At 45.0% G+C, this 19,365-nt stretch overlaps 1 protein-coding gene across 1 annotated transcript; it reads right to left on the bottom strand.

The window, feature by feature from the left end:
* Positions 1-1,146: 1,146 nt before the first annotated feature.
* PRSS36 (serine protease 36) lies at positions 1,147-16,939 on the bottom strand. Its single transcript, XM_027874644.1, has 15 exons — positions 16,801-16,939; positions 11,829-12,014; positions 9,831-9,866; positions 9,237-9,399; positions 8,182-8,462; positions 6,806-6,972; positions 5,407-5,644; positions 5,174-5,303; positions 4,702-4,940; positions 4,462-4,619; positions 4,012-4,240; positions 3,106-3,247; positions 2,419-2,690; positions 1,996-2,120; positions 1,147-1,685 (listed from the first exon to the last, which is right to left on the bottom strand). Exons 1-15 carry the CDS (start codon positions 16,937-16,939, stop codon positions 1,410-1,412), a joined length of 2,781 nt encoding a protein of 926 aa, XP_027730445.1. The 3' UTR covers positions 1,147-1,409.
* Between the last annotated feature and the right edge of the window lie 2,426 nt (positions 16,940-19,365).

Below are 19,365 nucleotides of genomic sequence, written 5' to 3'. Positions count from 1 at the left end.
TGGGCTTCTGTAACCTCACCACTGCCTTTACAAGATCTTTGTCGCAGAAACGCAGGAATTAAACATGGACATAAGGTCCAATGGTCAGGGAGAACAGCGGGGAACAGATTTCATAAAAACCCAACCCTGACCAGGTGTGTCTGAAAAGCTTGATTGGGGCATGAGGGTCTGTCTATACAGCACACATGCTATACCTATCTAAATTCCTTCCCTTCTGTGAAAGATTTCAGAGTGAGTCCTATCCAACCAGTCAGTGCCCAGCTACTTCTAAGGAATTCCCCAGGGGAGCCAGGATTTGGGCTTTTAAGTACAGCTGCATTCCTGGAAAGTCCTGACCCATGAAGATGACTGGGAAGAAGTGTTAGTAAGTAATGTTGCTGTGCTGACATTGATAATTCTGCAATTTATCTCAGGATATGGGAAAATATAGTTGGAGGTATCTGAGCAGTTCTGAACCAGGAAGTGCTAGGTTCAGGTCCAAGTGCGTTATCCTGTTTCCTACTCCCAACAGAAGTTTCAGGGCTGGGTCTTTTTTTTTTTTTTTTGCAAGGGCACAGGGACATTTAGTAAGATCAAATCTGAGGATTTGATGGAGATAGGAACACCAACACCTAGGACAGGGAGACTGGTGTTCCATTGCTGCTGGTGACAAACACCCAGCTGACCTTGGGCACACCCTGCCCAGGCAGGCAGGAATGAGTGGCAGCTGCCACGTTATCAGCTACAAATTTCTCTTCCAGCCCTGCTCCTGACTCAAACCTCTGGCACCTGTGTGTGTGTGTGGCCAGCTCTGGACCCAAACATCCCCAGGGCCTCGGAAATAGCCAGTCCTGGGCTCCACTCTCAAAATGATCCATCACTGGACTCTCTATCCAGCCTTCTCTACTTATGGCCCACTCAAGATGCCAGATTGTTTGTTTCTTCCATTGCTCTAAGCTCTGACCTCCTAGGGACATGCTTAAGAGTCCCCTCCTCCTAAGCATGTCCCTAAGTCCCCTGCAAGCTTACTTCTTCCCATCTTCAAGTACTTCAAGCACCACTAAGGTTCACCCCTCTCCCTTGAATCCAATGTTCTTAGCCCTTGGGTGCTTCCCCCACTCTCCCACAGACATCAGGCATGAAGCAGCCCCTGGCAATGTTGGCATTGTGTTTATTACCCAGGTATTCATTCCACCCCCAGAATTCTTTGGCTCAAAATAGCAGTGGTTGGAACGCAAGTCCAATTAGACACCCAGGGTTGAACAGTTCCGTCATCATCTCAGTTAAGTCACCCTCCTTGGAGATGTGTGTGTGTGTGTGTGGGGAAGCTTTCGAGGTTCCCAAGAACCTGTCTGGGCACATTCCAGCAGAGACAGACGGAAGGGGAAGAGAAACAGGGACATTTGCATCTTCTCCCCTTGCCCTCAGAGTCAGAGTAGTAGAAACAGAGGTAAGAACAGTAGAAGGGCAGCTCCTGGAAGTGTTGCTGAGCTGCTCAGGTCTGGAGGGCAAAGGCCACTGGTCTCCTCCAAGACTGGACTGAACCTGAACTGTGTCAGAAAGGATGCCTCCTCCACAATCTGGGAGATCCAGGAGTACTGGGTTCCCACTGGGGCAAAAAGCTGCTGGCTTCCCTTCAGGGATAGGCCAACCAGGACCCAGATGCCAGTTTCTTCTTGGCACAGGAGAGATGATCCTGAGTCCATCTAGAAGAGAATTTGGATAACTTGTATTTATAAAAGCAATTTTAAGATCATTTTTCCTTACAAGACGCCTTGATGGAGACAGGAGACAAACAGTACTAGCCCCATTTTTCAGAACTGAGGTGAAGTCCTCCAAGTCACAGAAGGGTAGACTTTTGAGCCTAGGGTTTCCGACATAGTGCTGTACAAGTCCTGTTCCTCCAGGCCTCAGGCTCTGCCCTCTTTCGAACCCAAAGCATTCTGTTGCTATATATACCTCCCCAATACTAGTTTCTCTATGATTCACTCCCTTCTCTTAACCTTTCAATCGTACCTCAGGTCTGCCCTCTGTTTCCTTGGAATACTGGACGCAGATGGTTCCATAGGGCAGTACATTCTTTTTACAAAGGCAGTAGCATCGTTCAGGTGACAAGATGCTGACTGGAACAGCCAAGGGCACTTGGGGTGATAAAAACCAGAGCATCAGAATTGGCAAGGGACTCAACTCAAGGTCATCTCTCCAACAGGGGAGATTTGAGACAAGGGAATAATCTCTCCCATAAATCCTTATTCATGGTGTTGCATGTTCCAGCCCCTCGGGTCACCCAACCCCATCCTCCTTCCTTCCCCAAACAAATGTCCTGAGTACTTCTTCAGTCCCACCAGCACTTAGCTATGTAATGAGAGCTGTCTGTCCTCCCAAGATACAAGGATATATGGCCCTAGGCCCTAAAAGTACTACTTTGGCTTTGCTCACCTCTGTTTGAGATGTCTTTCCAGCCCAGCACCCAGCAGCTTGTCTCTGTTGGGGCAGGTCCAGAATGGAGGCAGACAGGCAGGGCAGAGGGGGAGGACTCCACCTTGGTCTCTAGCTTCAAGAGGACTAGAGATGTGTTGGAATGGTTGGATCCCATACTGTTGGGCGAGCGAATGCTGATGACTGACCTTGACACCTGGCGGCCCTGGGCAAGGGGTCTGGACCCTGTTGTACCCAGGTAAACCTGAAGACCAGATGCTGTGGAGGCCTGCCTGTTGTGGATGAGTCCAGAGTTTCCCTACTTGAGTTGTTGGTTGTTACCTATTGTTATCTATTGTTAAAATCCTTCCCCCACCCCTTCTGGAACTGGGCATTCTTATTTCCACTTATCCAGTCAGGGTCAATTTACTAGCCCCTGCACTATTCCCTTTCTGGGCATCTCCCCTCTAGCTTCAAAGTATTTTACAAAAGGATTTCCCCCTCTTTCAATCTTGGGGCATTAAAAGTCTCACTGCTCTTTGAGATTTCTGCTTTCTGTCCTGTTTGTCCAGGGCTGTCTGAATTTCTCTTCCCCATGAAATCACTGCATCTCTGCAGTCCTAATAGAACTCCTAATGTACCCCTCTCTAGTAAGAGCTGGAACTCCCAAGAATTCCCTGCTTTGGAATTCTACTTATGGTGACCCACCTGGTGACACAATGAGTAGCTGCCAAGACCCAACCAGGGCTCACCAGGCTGCCTATGCAAACTCCACCCCTGGTCCCTTGCACCTCTGCCATCCAGGGCCATGGATTACTCTTTTCCCATATTGCTGGTCGAAGGCCACAAGCTAAGAAAAAAGCAGATTCCATAGGCAGCCATTTAGTCCTCAAAGTTGGAAGATTGATTTCTCTTCCTGGAACCACTAAAACCATTTAATTCCCACTTCCTCATTAAGCAGCTGTGCAGATACAGCACTCAAATTTCCCTCCTTCTCTTAAGAGCATGGGTCCCTCCTTCCCTCCACTGTGGAAACCCTGAATCCCACTCCAACCCCTGTCTTTCTCCAATGTGCCAATCATGGAACCTCCCTCCATGTAACCAATGAAATCTCCATTCTTACCTCCCCATGAAGCTGAGTTTATATTGAACAGCTGACTTTCTCTTTCCAATAGAATCCCTAAGTCCACACAGCTCACCCTCCCCTATGGAACCACTAATTTCTTCCAACCTATGGAATTGTTAGGTTACTCCTTCCAATTAGTGTCTTTCACCAGTTAAGTCTCCTCCTAACCTTTACTGAATTCCACCCCTAAAATCCTTTTAAGTCCGTCCTTTCACCACAGTGGAACCCACTGCTTTCCTTAAATCCTACCCCACCCATGAAACCAATGAATCTATGAGGAAATACTCAGTTCTTTACTATGAAATAGTTGGATATCCCCCTCACCACTTGACTGAGCCTCCCCACTCACAAGAATCTCATGGAACCAGGGAATTCCTTCACTGCACCACTAGGTAAGAACCATGCCCCACCCCATCCCATCACTCAAGGACTGGAGGGCTAAACTTCCTATAGCCCTGGAGTATTTGAAGGTGGAGTCTGGGTCTAACCTCCATAATTGGCTTTGGGGGGACAGATCCTTTCATCTACTACATTTCCCCAGTTCCAGGCCAGTTGATCCTCTAGGTAGGCCGTAAGGGCGACATGTCTGATCCAGCTTCCATGAAGTTGCACTGGGGAGAAGACCCGAGGCCGAAGACAGCTCTCCGTGGGCGCAGAAACACCTGCCAGAAACCAGGTCCCAGATTCCTGGCATAGGAGGCTCCAACGGCTCCCAAACTGTGAAATGGGTAGAGGTTATTAGGAGATGGAAGTTCCAAGTTCCAAGTCCAAGGGTGTATCTCTGAGACCACAAACATCTCTTCTAGTCCCACGTGGTCCACCCTTCAGTTTCTTCAAATATTTTCATCTCCCAGGAACACTGGAATATGTATCCCCAGATCCCAACTGATTGTCTGCTCCCCTAAGCTAGGTATCACAGAGGCAGAACCCTCCCTCACCCAACAGCTGCTCATCTCCTCCTCCTGGTAGTCAGCACACAGGATTCTAGGGTTCATCCCAGGAATAGGCACTTCCTCCAACTCCTCGCCATGGAGACAATAACACCACCAAGCTGTCATCATTTCAGCCTCCAACAAGGAATTGACCGACAGCGGCTCTAGGAAGAGCAAAGGAGAAAGCAGAGCTGAGGCTGATGATGGGTCTGGAGAGACAGGGGAATTGTATTGGTCAGGACTCACCTCCAGGACCCCACTGGGCCAGATGGCAATGGCCTCCAGGCACAAAGTAGTGATATGACTGGGGCAAGCACACAGGTCTTGTCTCTTCTGTCAAATTTACAGACACTTTAAGCTCCAAAAGGGCCAGGTCATACCCATAATGCAGTGTGTGGTTTCGATTTAACGTGACTTGGATAACAGGTACACTTTTTGAGTTGGGGAGGATCACTTCCCAGTCGCTAATGTCTAGGTCCTGGCGGCTGTTCAGGGGACAAAAAAAGCCATTTGTTCAAACCAAGGCATCCCATCTCCATGTCTCAGTTCAGACGCAGGATTGCTTGTCCCATTGTGTTGCCCAAGTTGATGCCCATCAATTCCATTTTCTATGGCCTGGACCCTCAACTCAAAGAATTCTTGTTACAGATTGTCTTCTGGGATTCTCTGAGAGGTCTTGTTGACAATCCCTCAGGAGGATACCTGCAACATTACTCACCCCAGAAAGCAGCTGGCTGGTGCTAGGACCCAGTTCTCTGATACCATCACCCCATGGCAGGGATTGGATCTTGGGGTAACTATAACAGCCTTCCAGGGCCAATAACCAGGTCGGGGGGCACTCCCACATTCTATGGTCAGAAGAAGGTGTAGGAGACTATTAGTCTCAAACTTTCTTATTCCCCCAGCTCAGAAATCCGGTCACCCTATCCTCATCCCAATTTCATTGCTTACGTGGCAAGGCAAGGGTGCAGTTGTTAGGGGGCTCCTCTGGCATATCTGGTGCTACAGGCTTGGGTTGCTCTGGGAAGGAAGCGCCAGGCACTCGCTCCTGGATCCAGTCTTCATAAGCTGCCACAGCTGTGAAGATGCCTGGCCGGTTCCTCCTTGCACAGCCATGGCCAAAGCTGGTGATTCCAGCCAGGAACCATTGGCCTGCCTCCTCACAGACCAGTGGACCTCCAGAGTCTCCCTGTGGATATTAACTTTAGGGTTAGAGGGGACCCGATCTTAGAAAGGGCACTGATTCTACCTAGTTGGTCTCACTTGTCTTATTATTTTAGTCAATAACTTGTATATATTGCAGATATCCAACACAAAGCTGAGAGGGATAACTTTGTTGACCCCCAGGGGCAAGCCTGTTTCCTTATCTGTAAAATGAGAGGATTATCCTTGATAACTTCCAAGATCTGTTCTAGCTACCAATCTATGATCAACAGATGATCTGTCAGGATACAAGAGAACTAATGATGAAAATGTTCCCCACCTCCTAATAGAAGTAGAAGGCTCAGCAGAGTGCTAATTTCGAAAGTTTGTTTTACTTGGCTATGTTTGCAAGAAGATTCTGGTGGGGGGGGGTGGAGAAAGAAAAAGTATACTTTTGCTGAAAGATCTAGAGATTTTAGAATGCAGGTTCAAGGTGTTGATTTCCATAGGAAAACAAAATACTATCCTAAATTGTAGTAAGAGGTATATTAAGAGCACCCTAGGTCAGATTCCATCTTAAGTACTGGACTCAGTTTGGGGTAAAACATGGGGGAGTATTGCATCTGCAAATACACCTCCAGAAAAGTAAAGCATACAAAGAGAACCCTTAGGTTTCACTATTTTTGATAAGGGTAGTCACATTCCATACTGCTTAAGATTTGCCACCAACCTGGTGAGATAAGCAGCACAAGTATTATTCCCATTTTGCTGATGAGGAAACTTGAGCACTGAGCCTGAGATATAAGCGTAGCTTCAGTTTACCCAGAAACTCAAGGCATGCAGACAGCTAGGCAGGGTAGAGGATGCAGTACCAGCCCCAGCGTCAGGAGGAACTGAGCTCAAATCAGGCCTCAAAGACACTAGCTGTGTGACCCTGGGAAAGTCACTTAACCCGGACTGGACAATCAGAAAATATCCCAAGTGTATGGATTGAAATATCCTATGACGGGCAGCTAGGTGGCACAGTGGATAGAGCACTGGCCCTGAAGTCAGGAGGACTTGAGCTCAAATCCGGCCTCAGACCAAACACTTGACACTAGCTGTGTGACCCTGGGCAAGTCACTTAACCCCAACTACCTTTAAAAAAATATCCTCTGGCATTTGATAATGAATTGTGGCACAGCAAGGGAGATGTCCCCCCTCCTACCTGGCATGTGTCCTTCTTGCCTTCCTTAAAGCCAGCACACATCATCCCTGGGAGCAGCTGCACTGTTTCATTGTAGGGGCCGTTGGAGTTTAAGAGACACTGACAGGCTGACTCTCCAATAATCTTTAGTTCCACTTCCTGCAGCAGCTGTGGGGAGGGCAGCCATTCTGAGGGGGAAGGGGAATTTCCAAGATGAGGACTAGGAGGTGAGGGAATTTGGGGGCTGGATTAAGAGGTAGAAACGAAGGAAAAAGATGTGTTCATCTCCTGCTCTCTTCTCTCCCTACATTCACAGCTTCAATTATGCCCTTCTAGGTAGGTCATTCTTAAAATCTATATATAACCACCCCCAACCCCTCTATTCAAATCTCTATAATCTCCATCGATAGGTCCCACCTCCGTTTTAAACTCAAACCTGTACAAGTACACTGCAGTATAATTAGATTGCTGATCTTGAAAGACCAGAGTTCAAATCAGTTTGGACATTCACTAGCTACCTGTCCTAAAAAGATAATCACTTATCTTCTGTTTGCTCATCTTAGAATGACAATACTTGTACCATCTTGCCTTACAGGGTTTTTTAAAGCACTTAGTAAACCTTAAAATGCTATTTCAGGATTAGCTTCCCAGACAACTGGCTCTATGCCTTTCAGTCTTTCCTGTCTCTGTATAATATTCTTTCAGTCACTCAAATTGGACACCTGCAAGTTTTATTCTGACAATGTATTCATTCACTACCACTTCCAACAATAGCCTAAATTCACGCTCTTGTCCTTTCTGAATTCCAATGTTTCCCCTAACAATCCCTAACCAAAAAATCACCAGGAGCCTTGATTGTCTAGAGCAAGGTCACCATTTTTTTGACCCATCTCCCCAGTAAGAATCCCAGTGAGCCTTGGAAAGAGGGGATAGCATGGGAAATGGGAGGGGGGTCTGGGAAGGGAATGAGAGGAAAGCATGATGGCATTCATGTAAACAAAATGGTACTCGTAGACAATAGCAGTAATTTGCAAACTATTTTCTTCTCAATAACCCTGAGGGTTATTTTTTACCTCATTCAACAATGAGGAAACTGAAGGCCAGAGTAATGAAGTAGCCCACAGACAGCCAGTATCAGAGTCAAGACTTAAAGCCCAGATCTTTTGCTCTTAATAGCTATACTGGAGATAGAAAGTCAGGGTAGACAGAAGGGAGAGATGTCTGTCTAGTTTAGTTGAAGAATGGGAATAGAGCAAAGGGGAAGGGGTTTATGAAGGATGGGGCCAGGGGAGACAAGAGAGGAAATGAAAAGGAATGAAAGGAAGGGGGCAATTTTTAGGTAGTCCTGAAGAGCTGAGGCAGGAGAATTGAATTTGCCACCCTTTTTAAAGACTCACCCTTTTCCTGTATGTCTCCCCAGCCTGTTGACCAGCAGGAGGCTCCGTGGGGGAAGTGGTGATTGGCCTGGGGCAGGCAGATGGTCTGCACGGACTCTGTGAGGTTGGCAGGTTCAGACAGACGTAACAGGGCAATGTCACTCCCTAGGTGTGGCATGGTGTAATTACTCGGAATCAGAATTTCTGTTACGTTCCTGTATTGCCCGTGGTACAGTATCAGATCCAGAGAATACAAGCCCAAGACCACCATAAATTCCTCTGGTGAACTCAGAGTGTCATTCCTGGAAAGAGGAAGGTGGATGATAAGAAGAAAGGTTGGACCTGCCTAGGAGAGCAGGTCTACTGTTCTACACATTGAGCCCATTAAGTAAGAAAATGTAAAAAATAATGGATTTGGAGGCGAAGAAACAGGGTTTGTGAGTAATGATTTACAACTTACAACCTGGGTGACTATATAATCCATAGTTAAGATTTCTAAGTCTGGTGTTTTAAGATTTACAAATTTTTCCTCACAATAAGTCTGATAGGCAGTGCAAATGATTTTTTTACCCAGAGAGGCTGTCGTAGAATAATCCTGTCACTTGCAACTGTTTGGCACAATCAAGAACCCTCTGTAGAACTGATTACTCAGGAGGAAACTGAAGGAACACTTTGTGCTATATAGATGTTTGACCGATAGATTTGAAAAAAAAAAACCATTAAGGGGAAGAGGAATATGGGCTATTTAGAGGGGCAGATTTAAACCTGGCCAAGATATGACTCAGTCTTAACTGCAAAGAACTCTAGGTCTGGCCTCAGACACATAACACTTATTAGCTGTGTGACCCTGGGCAAGTCCTTTAACCCCATTGCCTACCCCCCCCAAAAAAGAAGTCTAGGACATGAACCTTGGGGAAAAATAGAGAGAAGCATGGTACTCATGCTTTGTGTTGCCTGTAAGAGTCAAGCTATTTCCGGCATGGTAAGGACTGGGACCTTTTAAGGCAAGGGACCAAGGGTCAGTGCAGTCAGTCCTGAGCCTAGGGGAAAGAACAGTACAAAGATTACATACTTACTCTACCACGCAGTGGGCAGCAGAGATCACCCAGGATTCAGTAATGAGAGAGCCACCGCAGATGTGCATGTCATATTTGTGCAGACTCACCTGCCACGGCCAGTCTCCTGGCATGGCATCAGAGCCACCTACAACACGGGGTCCAGGGCGGCTTCGACCACACTCTGGAAAAGGAACTCAAAGGATAAAGTCTCCTAATCCCCTGTTCCCTCCATCCCTCCATCCCCCCGCCCCCCCAGTCATAGTCCAGCCCCTCTGTAACCTCAAGTAGCCCTATGGGCCAGCAGCAACCCACTTCACATCCCCTCCACCACCACCACCACATGCCCCAGCCAATGATCTGCAAAGCACACCCCACTGCATTCTCAGGCCACTGGTTACCAGGCTATCGGCTCTCCTTTATATATGAGAGGGCTAAGGCTGGGAAGATAAGAGTGAAAGGTGTTCCAACTCCTACTGCAGTTCAGAGTGACCCTGTTATCCTCTGGCTTCTGCTCTTCCCAAGGACAGAGGGTTTTTCCCCACCCAAGACCACCAGCCTCCAACTCTCCACTCTGATCTCCTCATGCTCTTCAGACTTTAGACCCTCTCTTACCTAGATCTTGTGTTTTTCCTGGGGTGGGGTGGAGGGCTGGAAGACATAGGAAAGAAATCTGGCTAGGTTAACTCTTTCCTACTATAGCCCTTCTCCCACACCTCTCTTCTACATATCATTTTCATCTTCATGCTAAAGTTTAAATGCTCTTCCAGGACTTCAAGAGTATTACTAGCTATTCCCAGTTACCCAGTTTTATTAGTTATACCTTTCCACAGGCATCCTGGCCCGTAAGCATCGCATTTCCCTCCTAGAACCATAGCAAATTTCTTAACCCCCAGAGAACTATTACTTCCTGGGATCTTAGGTCATTTGCTCATGACTATCCTTCTCCAGTCCTGGTGACTGACTGCTCCCCACCCTCCACCAATACCAATAGTTACCCAGTAGCAGGAGAAGGAGCTGAATTGAGAACATCATGTTGCTGGATCTGGGGACATCAGAGCTCTGGGGGAAAAGCAGGAGACCTCTCCCCTTTTAGAGTCTGAAGAACCACTGCCTGGGGCAGTTCCTAACTGGCCGGAGGAACAGCCCCACCTTCCCTGGCTTTAGCCCATCCCAGGGAATTGGAGAGGTCCTGGGGCTGGAAGACAGTGGGGAGTTTGGGTGCCCCACCCCAAGGCCAGATGCATCTCAAAGAGGCAGGGTGGGGTGGGCGGGGGGGGGGGGGGAATAGGGCCGGGCTAACCTGGTTACTAGAGGTAGAAGGTAGGACATCTGCTTTCTGAAGGGGCTGGGTACAATGAAGCAGGCAGAGCAGAATCTAGGAGATGAGAACTGGAGGGTCAGGACCACACACAAAGTTCCAAGAAGAAAATGGAGCTTGGGGGGCACTCTTGGGAATTGGGAGATGAGAATCCTAGATTCTTTGTGAGTTTGAAGGGGGAAGATTACTTCCTGCTTGGCACCCCTGGGATTTGGGGTGAGAGAGGGAGGGATATTTTCACTGATGTGACTCACCTCTGCTTTAGGTGGGGTTGGGTGGCCTAATGGATTGGGCCTTTTTTTTTTTCTCACACTGCTCCAGTTACCTATGCTGCCTGCCAGCCCCAGAGAGAGGAGCCTTGGGAATCTGATCCAGCCCTGAACAATGTGATCACAGATCCCATGTCCCAGAGCAGCGAGGCAGGACGCTTGCACTATGGGAGGGGAGAGGGCTGGGCTGGAGTCCAAGGCCTAGCTTTTACCCAGATTCACCAGGCAACATGGACAGCCAGCATCTCATTCTCCCCTCTGTGCCTCATGCCCCTGAACTCACTTTCCTTATCAAGTGTTGGCTTGGAATCCTAGAATGTCAGAGCTGGAAGGGCCTTGGAGATTGTCTAGTTCAAATCCCCCTCATTTTTCTCGGAAGGAAATGGAGGCCCATAGAGGGCCTCCTGTGACTTGCTCGAGGTCAGAAGGCTAACCACTCTCATTTTCAGCTGCCTCAAGCAAGACATAGTTTTGCTCTTAGTGTCAGCCTCTCCAACAAAAACATTGAAGGAAGAGAGATCAAGCTGGGCAGGAGAGTTTCTCTGAGATAGGGTGGGTGCAGAAATAGAAAACACAATGTGATAGGAGAGTGGGGAGTGGAAACTGCCTCCCTACATCATCTCTCATGTTTAGTGCCCACAGATGTCTCTTCTCTGAGAGGTTATCCATTAAGTCACCTATATCTAATCAGTCCCATTGATCATTAACAATGGATTACCCCCAATAGAGTCAAGACACTGCAAGCTCCCCAACAAGGTCATCTCTTATCTCTCAGCTTGGTCCCAAACTTCCCCACGCCATCTGCCTATTGCAGACATACCCCACTGTAGGCAAACCTGTGTAGCGCTTATCTCGATGCTCATTGAACCTCCTCTAGAGTCATTACCATGAAATCTTGGTGGGCCACAAATGTTTTCCTGCTGGCAGTTCCCCAAATTTCTGTTGTTTTTGACCTTAGAGGGACTTTCATAGAGAAGCCTGGTCAGCCAGAAGGACACACTGAGAAGGGAGAAGGAATGTTACTTGGAGACTTGGCTAGCATCCATGTTGGCCGGGACCCCCTTTCTTGCTTGTTGGGTCGAGTGGGTGGGTAGAAGTAGAGGATCATGGAGATGAAAAACCTAGGACTAGAGCTGAAATGCTGACAGCTATGAGCCAAGAAGAAGCAGAGGTTCAGAGACTGGGAGCAGTGTGAGGTGTGCTGACCAGCTATGGACATGAACACAAGTGAGAGCACAAGGAACCAGCGGACTCCGGTTCAATGAGGTGCATACACCTAGTCCATAGTGCCTTTCTTCATTCCTAAAGTGGGGAACCCTCACGTACTGTTTCCTTTCTATCTCAGTTGGAAGAGTGGAAGAGAAAAGCAACTGGCATTTAGAAGCTTTATGCCTTTAACTTATTCTCATTTCTATGGTATTGAAAACAACAACTAGACAGCCTTCTAACCTGAGTTTGTCTGATTGGGAATGTTAGGAACGGTACTGAAAGAGGGAAGCCTAATCCAATGGGGAGAGATTTTTTTTCCCCAACAGGTGGTGGGAAAGAAAATATTTGCTGTTGTGCCTTATGCGATTGTTTTATTTCTTTTTCTATGAAACAGAATGTACTGATTGTCTCCTTCAATATCTCCCTTCCCCCAGCCACTTTGCAGTTACAAAAACAAAACAAAACAAAACAAACAAACAACAACAAAAAAAAACCAAACAAACCAGAAACCACCCAGAGGACTTTGAATAGTTCTTACAAACTCATTCCCATCTCTTTATCCAGTTTAATAAGGCAGGCAGGAGTTTAACAAATGCTAATTAACTATTATAACAAATGTTAATTAACTAACTGATTAAAAAGGTACAGTTTCTTTGGCCTGGAGTGAATAGTTATGCTAAAGATCTTTGTAAAGTTTAAGTATCCTTTATCCTTTCCTAAAAAACCCGTGACCCCTCGGCTCTTACCCTAAAATGCTTTTTGTAAGCCTACCCAGGTGCTCTAACTAATCTTACCCAGACTCATTCTGGAGGAGAGACAAAAAAATGTAGATAGACAGATATAGATAAATAGATATAGGCATAGCTATAGATAGACACTTCTCCCCCCTCTATATATGTATATCTATAAATGTCAAATGGAATTATGAGACACACATGTTCACCTGTCTGTATCCTGTGCTGGTTTGTTTGTGCAGTACCTAGCAAAGACCTTAAAAATTCTCACAACACTGTTAATTATTATAATTTTTACATTTTATGTATTATATTTATATATTTATAATTATAATTTCCCAAAGCGTGTATGTATTATCATCAGATCCTATGCTTCATCATTTGTTTTTGAACTTGGAGAGACAGAGAGACTTATAAAGAAAAGCCTCAAAGAGTCTCCTGGAGGCACCTCACAATTTTCAGTGTGAGCACTAAAGCATGGAGGCTGCTGTAACTTCTTGAACCTTTTTTTTGCCTTAAGATCCCTTCTGCATACACAACTGATGGAGCACACACACACCTGCTTTGGGCCCCTGTTTCTAGTAGGTCCCTTCCCTCTCAATACCTCCCTCCTTCTCACCCTCAGCTTTAGACTAGCTATGTAACAGCCTTTAAAAAATTAGTGCAAAGTGGGGGAAGAAGAGACCCCTTCACTTTCCAAAACAATTTGATCCCCTCCAAGTTTCCTTTAAATAGGAAGATCACCTTGTATTAAATAAATTAAAATTCACTTACACTCAAATTTTTTTTCCTTTTCCTTTTTTTTTTTTTGGCAAGGCAAGTGGGGTTAAGTGACTTGCCTAGGGTCACACAGCTAATAAGTGTCAAGTGCCTGATCTGAGATCAAATTTGAACTCAGGTCCTCCTGTCTCCAAGGCCGGTGCTCTATCCACTGAGCCACCTACCTGCCCCTACACACAATTTTTTTTTTTTAGGCAATTGGGGTTAAGTGACTTGCCCAGAGTCACACAGCTAGTGAGCGTCGAGTCACACAAATTTTTAAAGATGTCTTTTACTACTGCTTCTAGGAAGCTTCCTCTCACTGCCCCATCACTGCCTTCTCTCTTCCCTGAACACTTTTTCTTTTCCTTTTTTCCCTTTTTCCTCCCCTTCATTCTCCTCCCTTCTCCTGCCTTATCTTTTCTTCCTCACCTCTCTACTCCACCAAGCTAACCCCCATTTGATATTTTGATATTCTCCCATATAGTACAGGATATACCAAAAGTCTCAGTGCACTTTTAAGCTATCAAATACTTTGTATACACTACACAGTAGAGGCAAAATTACGCTGTACATACTGTGCAGTTATTTGCATGTTTGTCACCCCATTAGAACGTGAGCTCCTTAAGGGCAGGGACCATGTTTTTTACTTTTCTTTCTATCCCCTTCACTTAGTACAGTATTTGCCACATAGAAGGTGCTTAATAAATGCCCGTTGACTGACTGGCTGACTGATTAATAAAGGTTTGTTGGTTGTTGGGTCTCTCTCTTCCTTAATGATAGCCCTTACTAACAGACTTCCCAGACCTCATCCATCCTTCTTTTTCCCCAAACTGCAGGCTTCTTGTAATTACCTCATAACATACTTAAGAGCCACCACACCCTTTTACCAGGGAGCTAAAGCCCTTGAAAGCCTACAATGTTGTGGGCAAATAATAAAGATAGCTGGGATAGAATATCAAAGGCATGAAGGTTGAACAATAGGTCAAGAGGTTTGGGTACTCTGCCTAGGAAAGGAGTAAGGGAAGGGTTATTGGGTTCCCTCTGGTTGGTAGCTTTTCTCCCTTATCCAGTCCTTTTTTCTCACCATTCATACCCTTTGAAAAAATTCCCCCTTTTAAAAACAAACTCACCCCTTTCTCTCTTCTCTCTAATTCACACTTTTTCTCCTCTTTCTCTTCCTATAATTCAGGTCTTTTTCTCCCTTTTCCCTTCTTTTACACTTTTTACCCTTTATCCTTTAATTTATATTCAGGGCATGCTTGATGAATAAACTCGACATAAGAGTAGGTACCGAATCCTCTGATTTGCTTCCTTTTCGTCATAATGACTCTTTTAATTAGCTACTGAGCCAGAACTCCATGGCTATGGTAAAAGGACAACCCCTGACCCTCAGCCCTTCTTTCTCCTAGCCATGAGGACTCTCTCAGCTCAGGAAGGTTGTGGGCGGGGGGGGGGGGGGGGGGGGGGGGGGGGGGGGTGTGGGGGGGGGGGGGCATTTCTCCACTAACAGCCCCAGCCCTTTAAGCACATAGCCTTCTAGGCAAGCCTCTGCCTGGGATGGGGTCACCTACTGTTTATGTTTACTTTTTTTTTTTTAAGGCAATTGGGGTTAAGTGACTTGCTCAGGGTCACACAGCTAGAAAGTGTCAAGTGTTGGTCTGAGGTCGTATTTGAACTCAGGTACTCCTGACTTCAGGGCCTGTGCTGTATCCACTGCGCCACCTAGCTACCCCTTATGTTTACTTTTGATGCAAGCCCTTGTGAGATCTCAAAAGCAACTGGCATCTTCTCTCCTTTCTGGGCACCTGAGTGGTGGGTATCAGCTACTGAAGCAGTTGCAGTGGAAATGATGCAGTTTAGGGGTTCAGGGGTGCTGGGACCCCAACATCACAAAACGTGGGCCCTCCCTAAAGAATTCGACCCAAGCCTTCTTTCAGTCAAAGACAGGGTTTATTAGAACATCCATCACATTGGGCAGACTCTTAAGGAGTCTGAACATTAATAAGCTATTGGCTAGATTTTAAGAATCTGAGAAGTGGCTAGATTTTAAGAATCTAAGCAGGGGCTAGATTATCCTTAAAGGCCAGTTGATGGGATTATAGCCTCAGGCAAATGCCAGAGATTTGGCCATGTGGGAAAGTTCAGGGTTTTTCCTTTCTGGGACCAGATCCCAACCCCATCAGAAACACTGGCAGAGCACTGTCAGAAAGGGAGAGAGAGTCGCCCAGAGAAGGGAGGGATGGGGAGAAAAAAGCCTATTTGGCCACGAGTCGTCCTCAGCAAAGGTGAAAAGAAAACTTGCCAATGCTGTAGAGGCTTAGATACTAGCTAGCCTCTCAACTGGTTGCAATTATTCCACTGTTATTGCTTAGCATTGCCCTTCCTGTGTGGAAATAAAACTTTCATACCTGATACATTTTTATATTCTGGGTACGTTGTTACTTCTTCCTAGACTAGAGTCAAAAACCAGAATTGTTCCTCAGGAATCTGGGATAGGGTTAGAATTACAGCACTGAAGATGCTAGTTCTCTTGCCTAGGAGACAGACAAGCCCAGAGCAAACCTCAAGGATAAAGAACAGGAATAGGTGAGGGTTAATAGCCCCTGTGGCCTCAGCCTACCAGTGCCCCAGATAGATGTGGGAGAAATCACCCATTTTTGAGGGGCTTGTTCTAGTTCCTACTCAGAGCTAGATATACTTTTTTCTTGCCTCCTTTAATCCTATCACTATTTTCAAATTCTTATATTGTAAAACTTCTCTTTCTCCTTTGAAAGCATAAAATTATGCTCTATAAGTACATTAACAATTTATATATTTTTACATATAACTTTAAAGATGTTTTAAAAATTCTATCTTGGTCAAACCCAAAGAACTCTCGCATTTTCGTTGCCGTGGGCTATCCTCCCGTGATCTCCCTTACAAATGGGCTCTGTGGCCTACAGCCCCCTCCCCCCGAGTCAGGTCACCGTGACCACGGCCTGACAGGGGCTGCTCGGCAGCCGCCACTAAGATTTACATCATCACAACAAGAACGAGCAACATGGCAACAATCCCGTCCAGCGGTTCACTCGTAGCAACCCATGACTGCTACCGAAGGCGTCTGGGCTCCACTTCCAGCAACAGCTCCTGTGTAAGTGCTGAGTATTCTGGGGAAGTGATCCCCCACCATCCTGGTCTTCCCAAATCAGACCCAGGTCACTGGTGGGCAAGTCGAGTCACCCATTTCTGACAACTGTATTGGAATGCCCAGAGCACTCAGGAACTTTCCAGGTTGCTCATGGCACGATCACCTGTGACCTGACTGAGGAGGCCATGAGGAAGCGGCGTGTCAGCGAGCCCAGCAAGACCAGCAAGACCAGCACTGGGCCTTCTGCAGAAGCAGCAGCACTCTTCCTGCTGCTTTCCTCGCTCTTGAAGTGTGCTAGGCATCCGAACCCATCTCCCCCTCCCTTCTCCCCTCCCCTCCCCTCCCCTCCCTTCCCACTCCCACCTCTTCCCTTAGCATAGACTGGCTTGCTTAAGTGTAGAAGTAGTTGTGTTGTGTGTGTGTGTGTGTGTGGTTTGTTTTTTTTTTAAAGGAAAACAAAAGCAAAACACCAAAAAAAAAAAAGTAAAAGAAACCACACTGTTATTGTTTGTTTTTTGTTTTTTTTTTTTTACTATCTGACTCACCTATGTGCTTTCCAGCAGCCTCAGTAACTTGTTTACTTTGTACTCAACGGAAACTAATAAACTTTGAGTGGCCTTTAAAAAAAAAATAAAAAAAATAAATATTCTATCTTTATTCAAAAATTTTTTTATTAAATACCTATTGTGTCAGATCTTGTGCTTAGATGCATGAGATATATACTGTAGGCAAAACAAAACAAAACAAAACAACTTAACATTTTATTAAGGAGTTGCCTGGTGTTAATGTCATTTGTCAGAAGTGGAAACTGAATCTGAGAGCTTGAACAATTTGTTTAAAATTTCCGAGGCCGATCCCAAATCCTAGTCCAGAGCTCTTTCTCCCACACTATTTTCCAGAATAACCTTGAAAATAAAAGTTAGCAGGATCTTAATTAAATAGTTTGCTTATTATTGTAAGGGATAATGGTGGATGGGGAGGGAGCAGTTCCTTATTTTTTTGTTTTCTTCAGTCAGCTAGATGAAATTACTGAAGTCTAATGCCATTTGTTCCTTAGATAAAAGACTTGAATTGCTCACTTATTTCCAGAGCCGCTTACTACTTGGAGAGAAAAACCACTGAAGTATTCAGATAATGCTGGTTTGTTGGGAATGGGATTTTGTCAAGAGTAAAGTATTTGCCTTCTGGGGAGAATCTAAACCTAAATGTGACTCAGTGCTCTATCTGGGTATTCTTTTTAGGTGCTTCTGGGTGTGACTTTTGTGTTTTTTGTTTCTCTTAGGGAGTCTTTAGCATCTTTTTGCTAATTTTGTGGGGCAAATAAAGGCTATCCTTCCTACTCTTATGCATTGCTTACCTTAAATGACTGAATGGGAATCTACACTCCATTACTCACCTTTGGGAAAAAAAAAACTATACTTGAGCTAAGCTATACTAAGCTATATTTTTAAAAAAAATTATTCTGAATGTAACAAATGGGCACCCTTATGTACACATTGGAACAGAAAAAGAGTATGTACACAAAACTGCAAATCTCTATTATGTACAGTTTTTCTTTTAAGAGATAACGTAAAATACTTACATTCTATCTAAAATATTTACAAGCTATCCTGTTGTGATTCTTTCTAGTCATCTGTTCCCTTCTGTATATCCATGCAAAATTCTTCAATGACTTTTATTTTTTTCTTTTCCTTTCTTCCTTTTGGCTACCTTATCCTTCCTCCCATACTTTTCCTCCAAGTTGAAACAAAATCTTTGTAAAAATGTGTGTAGTTAGGCCAAACAAATCCCAAAGGTAAGCTATGTCAACATAAGATTTTTATGGAGTTTAATCCATGTAGAGTATCTGTTGTCCATATTACATGAACAACCTAAAGAGCTTCTCCATCAATATCTGCTTGGGACTGATAGCAGAATATGTGAACAGTTTGGTTGCAGAAAGGGATAGAACAGTTGTGTTTAAAAAGCTGATAAAATGTAGGAGTCAAGAAACAAAGATTTTCTTTTTCTTTCTGGTCTTCATGGCCAATTGTACTTATTTTATAAGTCAGTGGCATATATTAGATTAAAAGACAATGTTTTTGATAGGAGAGCGAAGTCTTCAAATGCAAGTGGGCAGAATTTTCCAATTTACCTAGAATGATAGACAAATATATGAGCTTGGATCTGTCCTCTTACTATCTACCTAATTTCATCTTCAGTCTTTGTCAACACTAACCTCTCTGTGCCCTTTGCTCATGTTCCTTCCCTTACTTGTAAGGTTCTTCTTTCCTTAGCACCTATTGTATTTACTTTTCTTTTTTTATTTTATATTAATTTATTTTTAGTTTTCAACATTCGCTTCCATAAGCTTTTGAGTTTTAAATTTTCTTTTCCTCACTTCCTCCCCAAGATGGTGCCCAATTTGATATAGGCTCTACTTATATGTTCATATTAAGAATATTTTCACATTAGTCATGATGTAAAGAAGAATTAGAATTAATGGGAGAAACCACAAGAAAGAAGGGACAAAACAAAACAATAAAAGAAAAGGAGAGCAAATAGTATGCTTCCATCTGCATTCAGACTCCATAGTTCTTTCTCTGAATGTGGATTGCATTTCCGTCATGAGCCTTTGGGAGTTGTCTTAGATCCTTGCATTGCTGAGAAGAGCTAAGTCTGTCAAAGTTAATCATCACACAATATAGCTGTTACTGTACACAGTGTTCTCCTGGTTCTGCTCATTTCA

The sequence above is a fragment of the Vombatus ursinus genome, unplaced genomic scaffold (genome assembly GCF_900497805.2).
Source record: "Vombatus ursinus unplaced genomic scaffold, bare-nosed wombat genome assembly UNPS02014807.1, whole genome shotgun sequence".
NCBI classification, from domain to species: Eukaryota; Metazoa; Chordata; class Mammalia; order Diprotodontia; family Vombatidae; genus Vombatus; species Vombatus ursinus.
The sequence above is the reverse complement of the archived record's forward strand: the minus strand, read 5'-3'. Positions and strand labels throughout refer to the sequence as shown.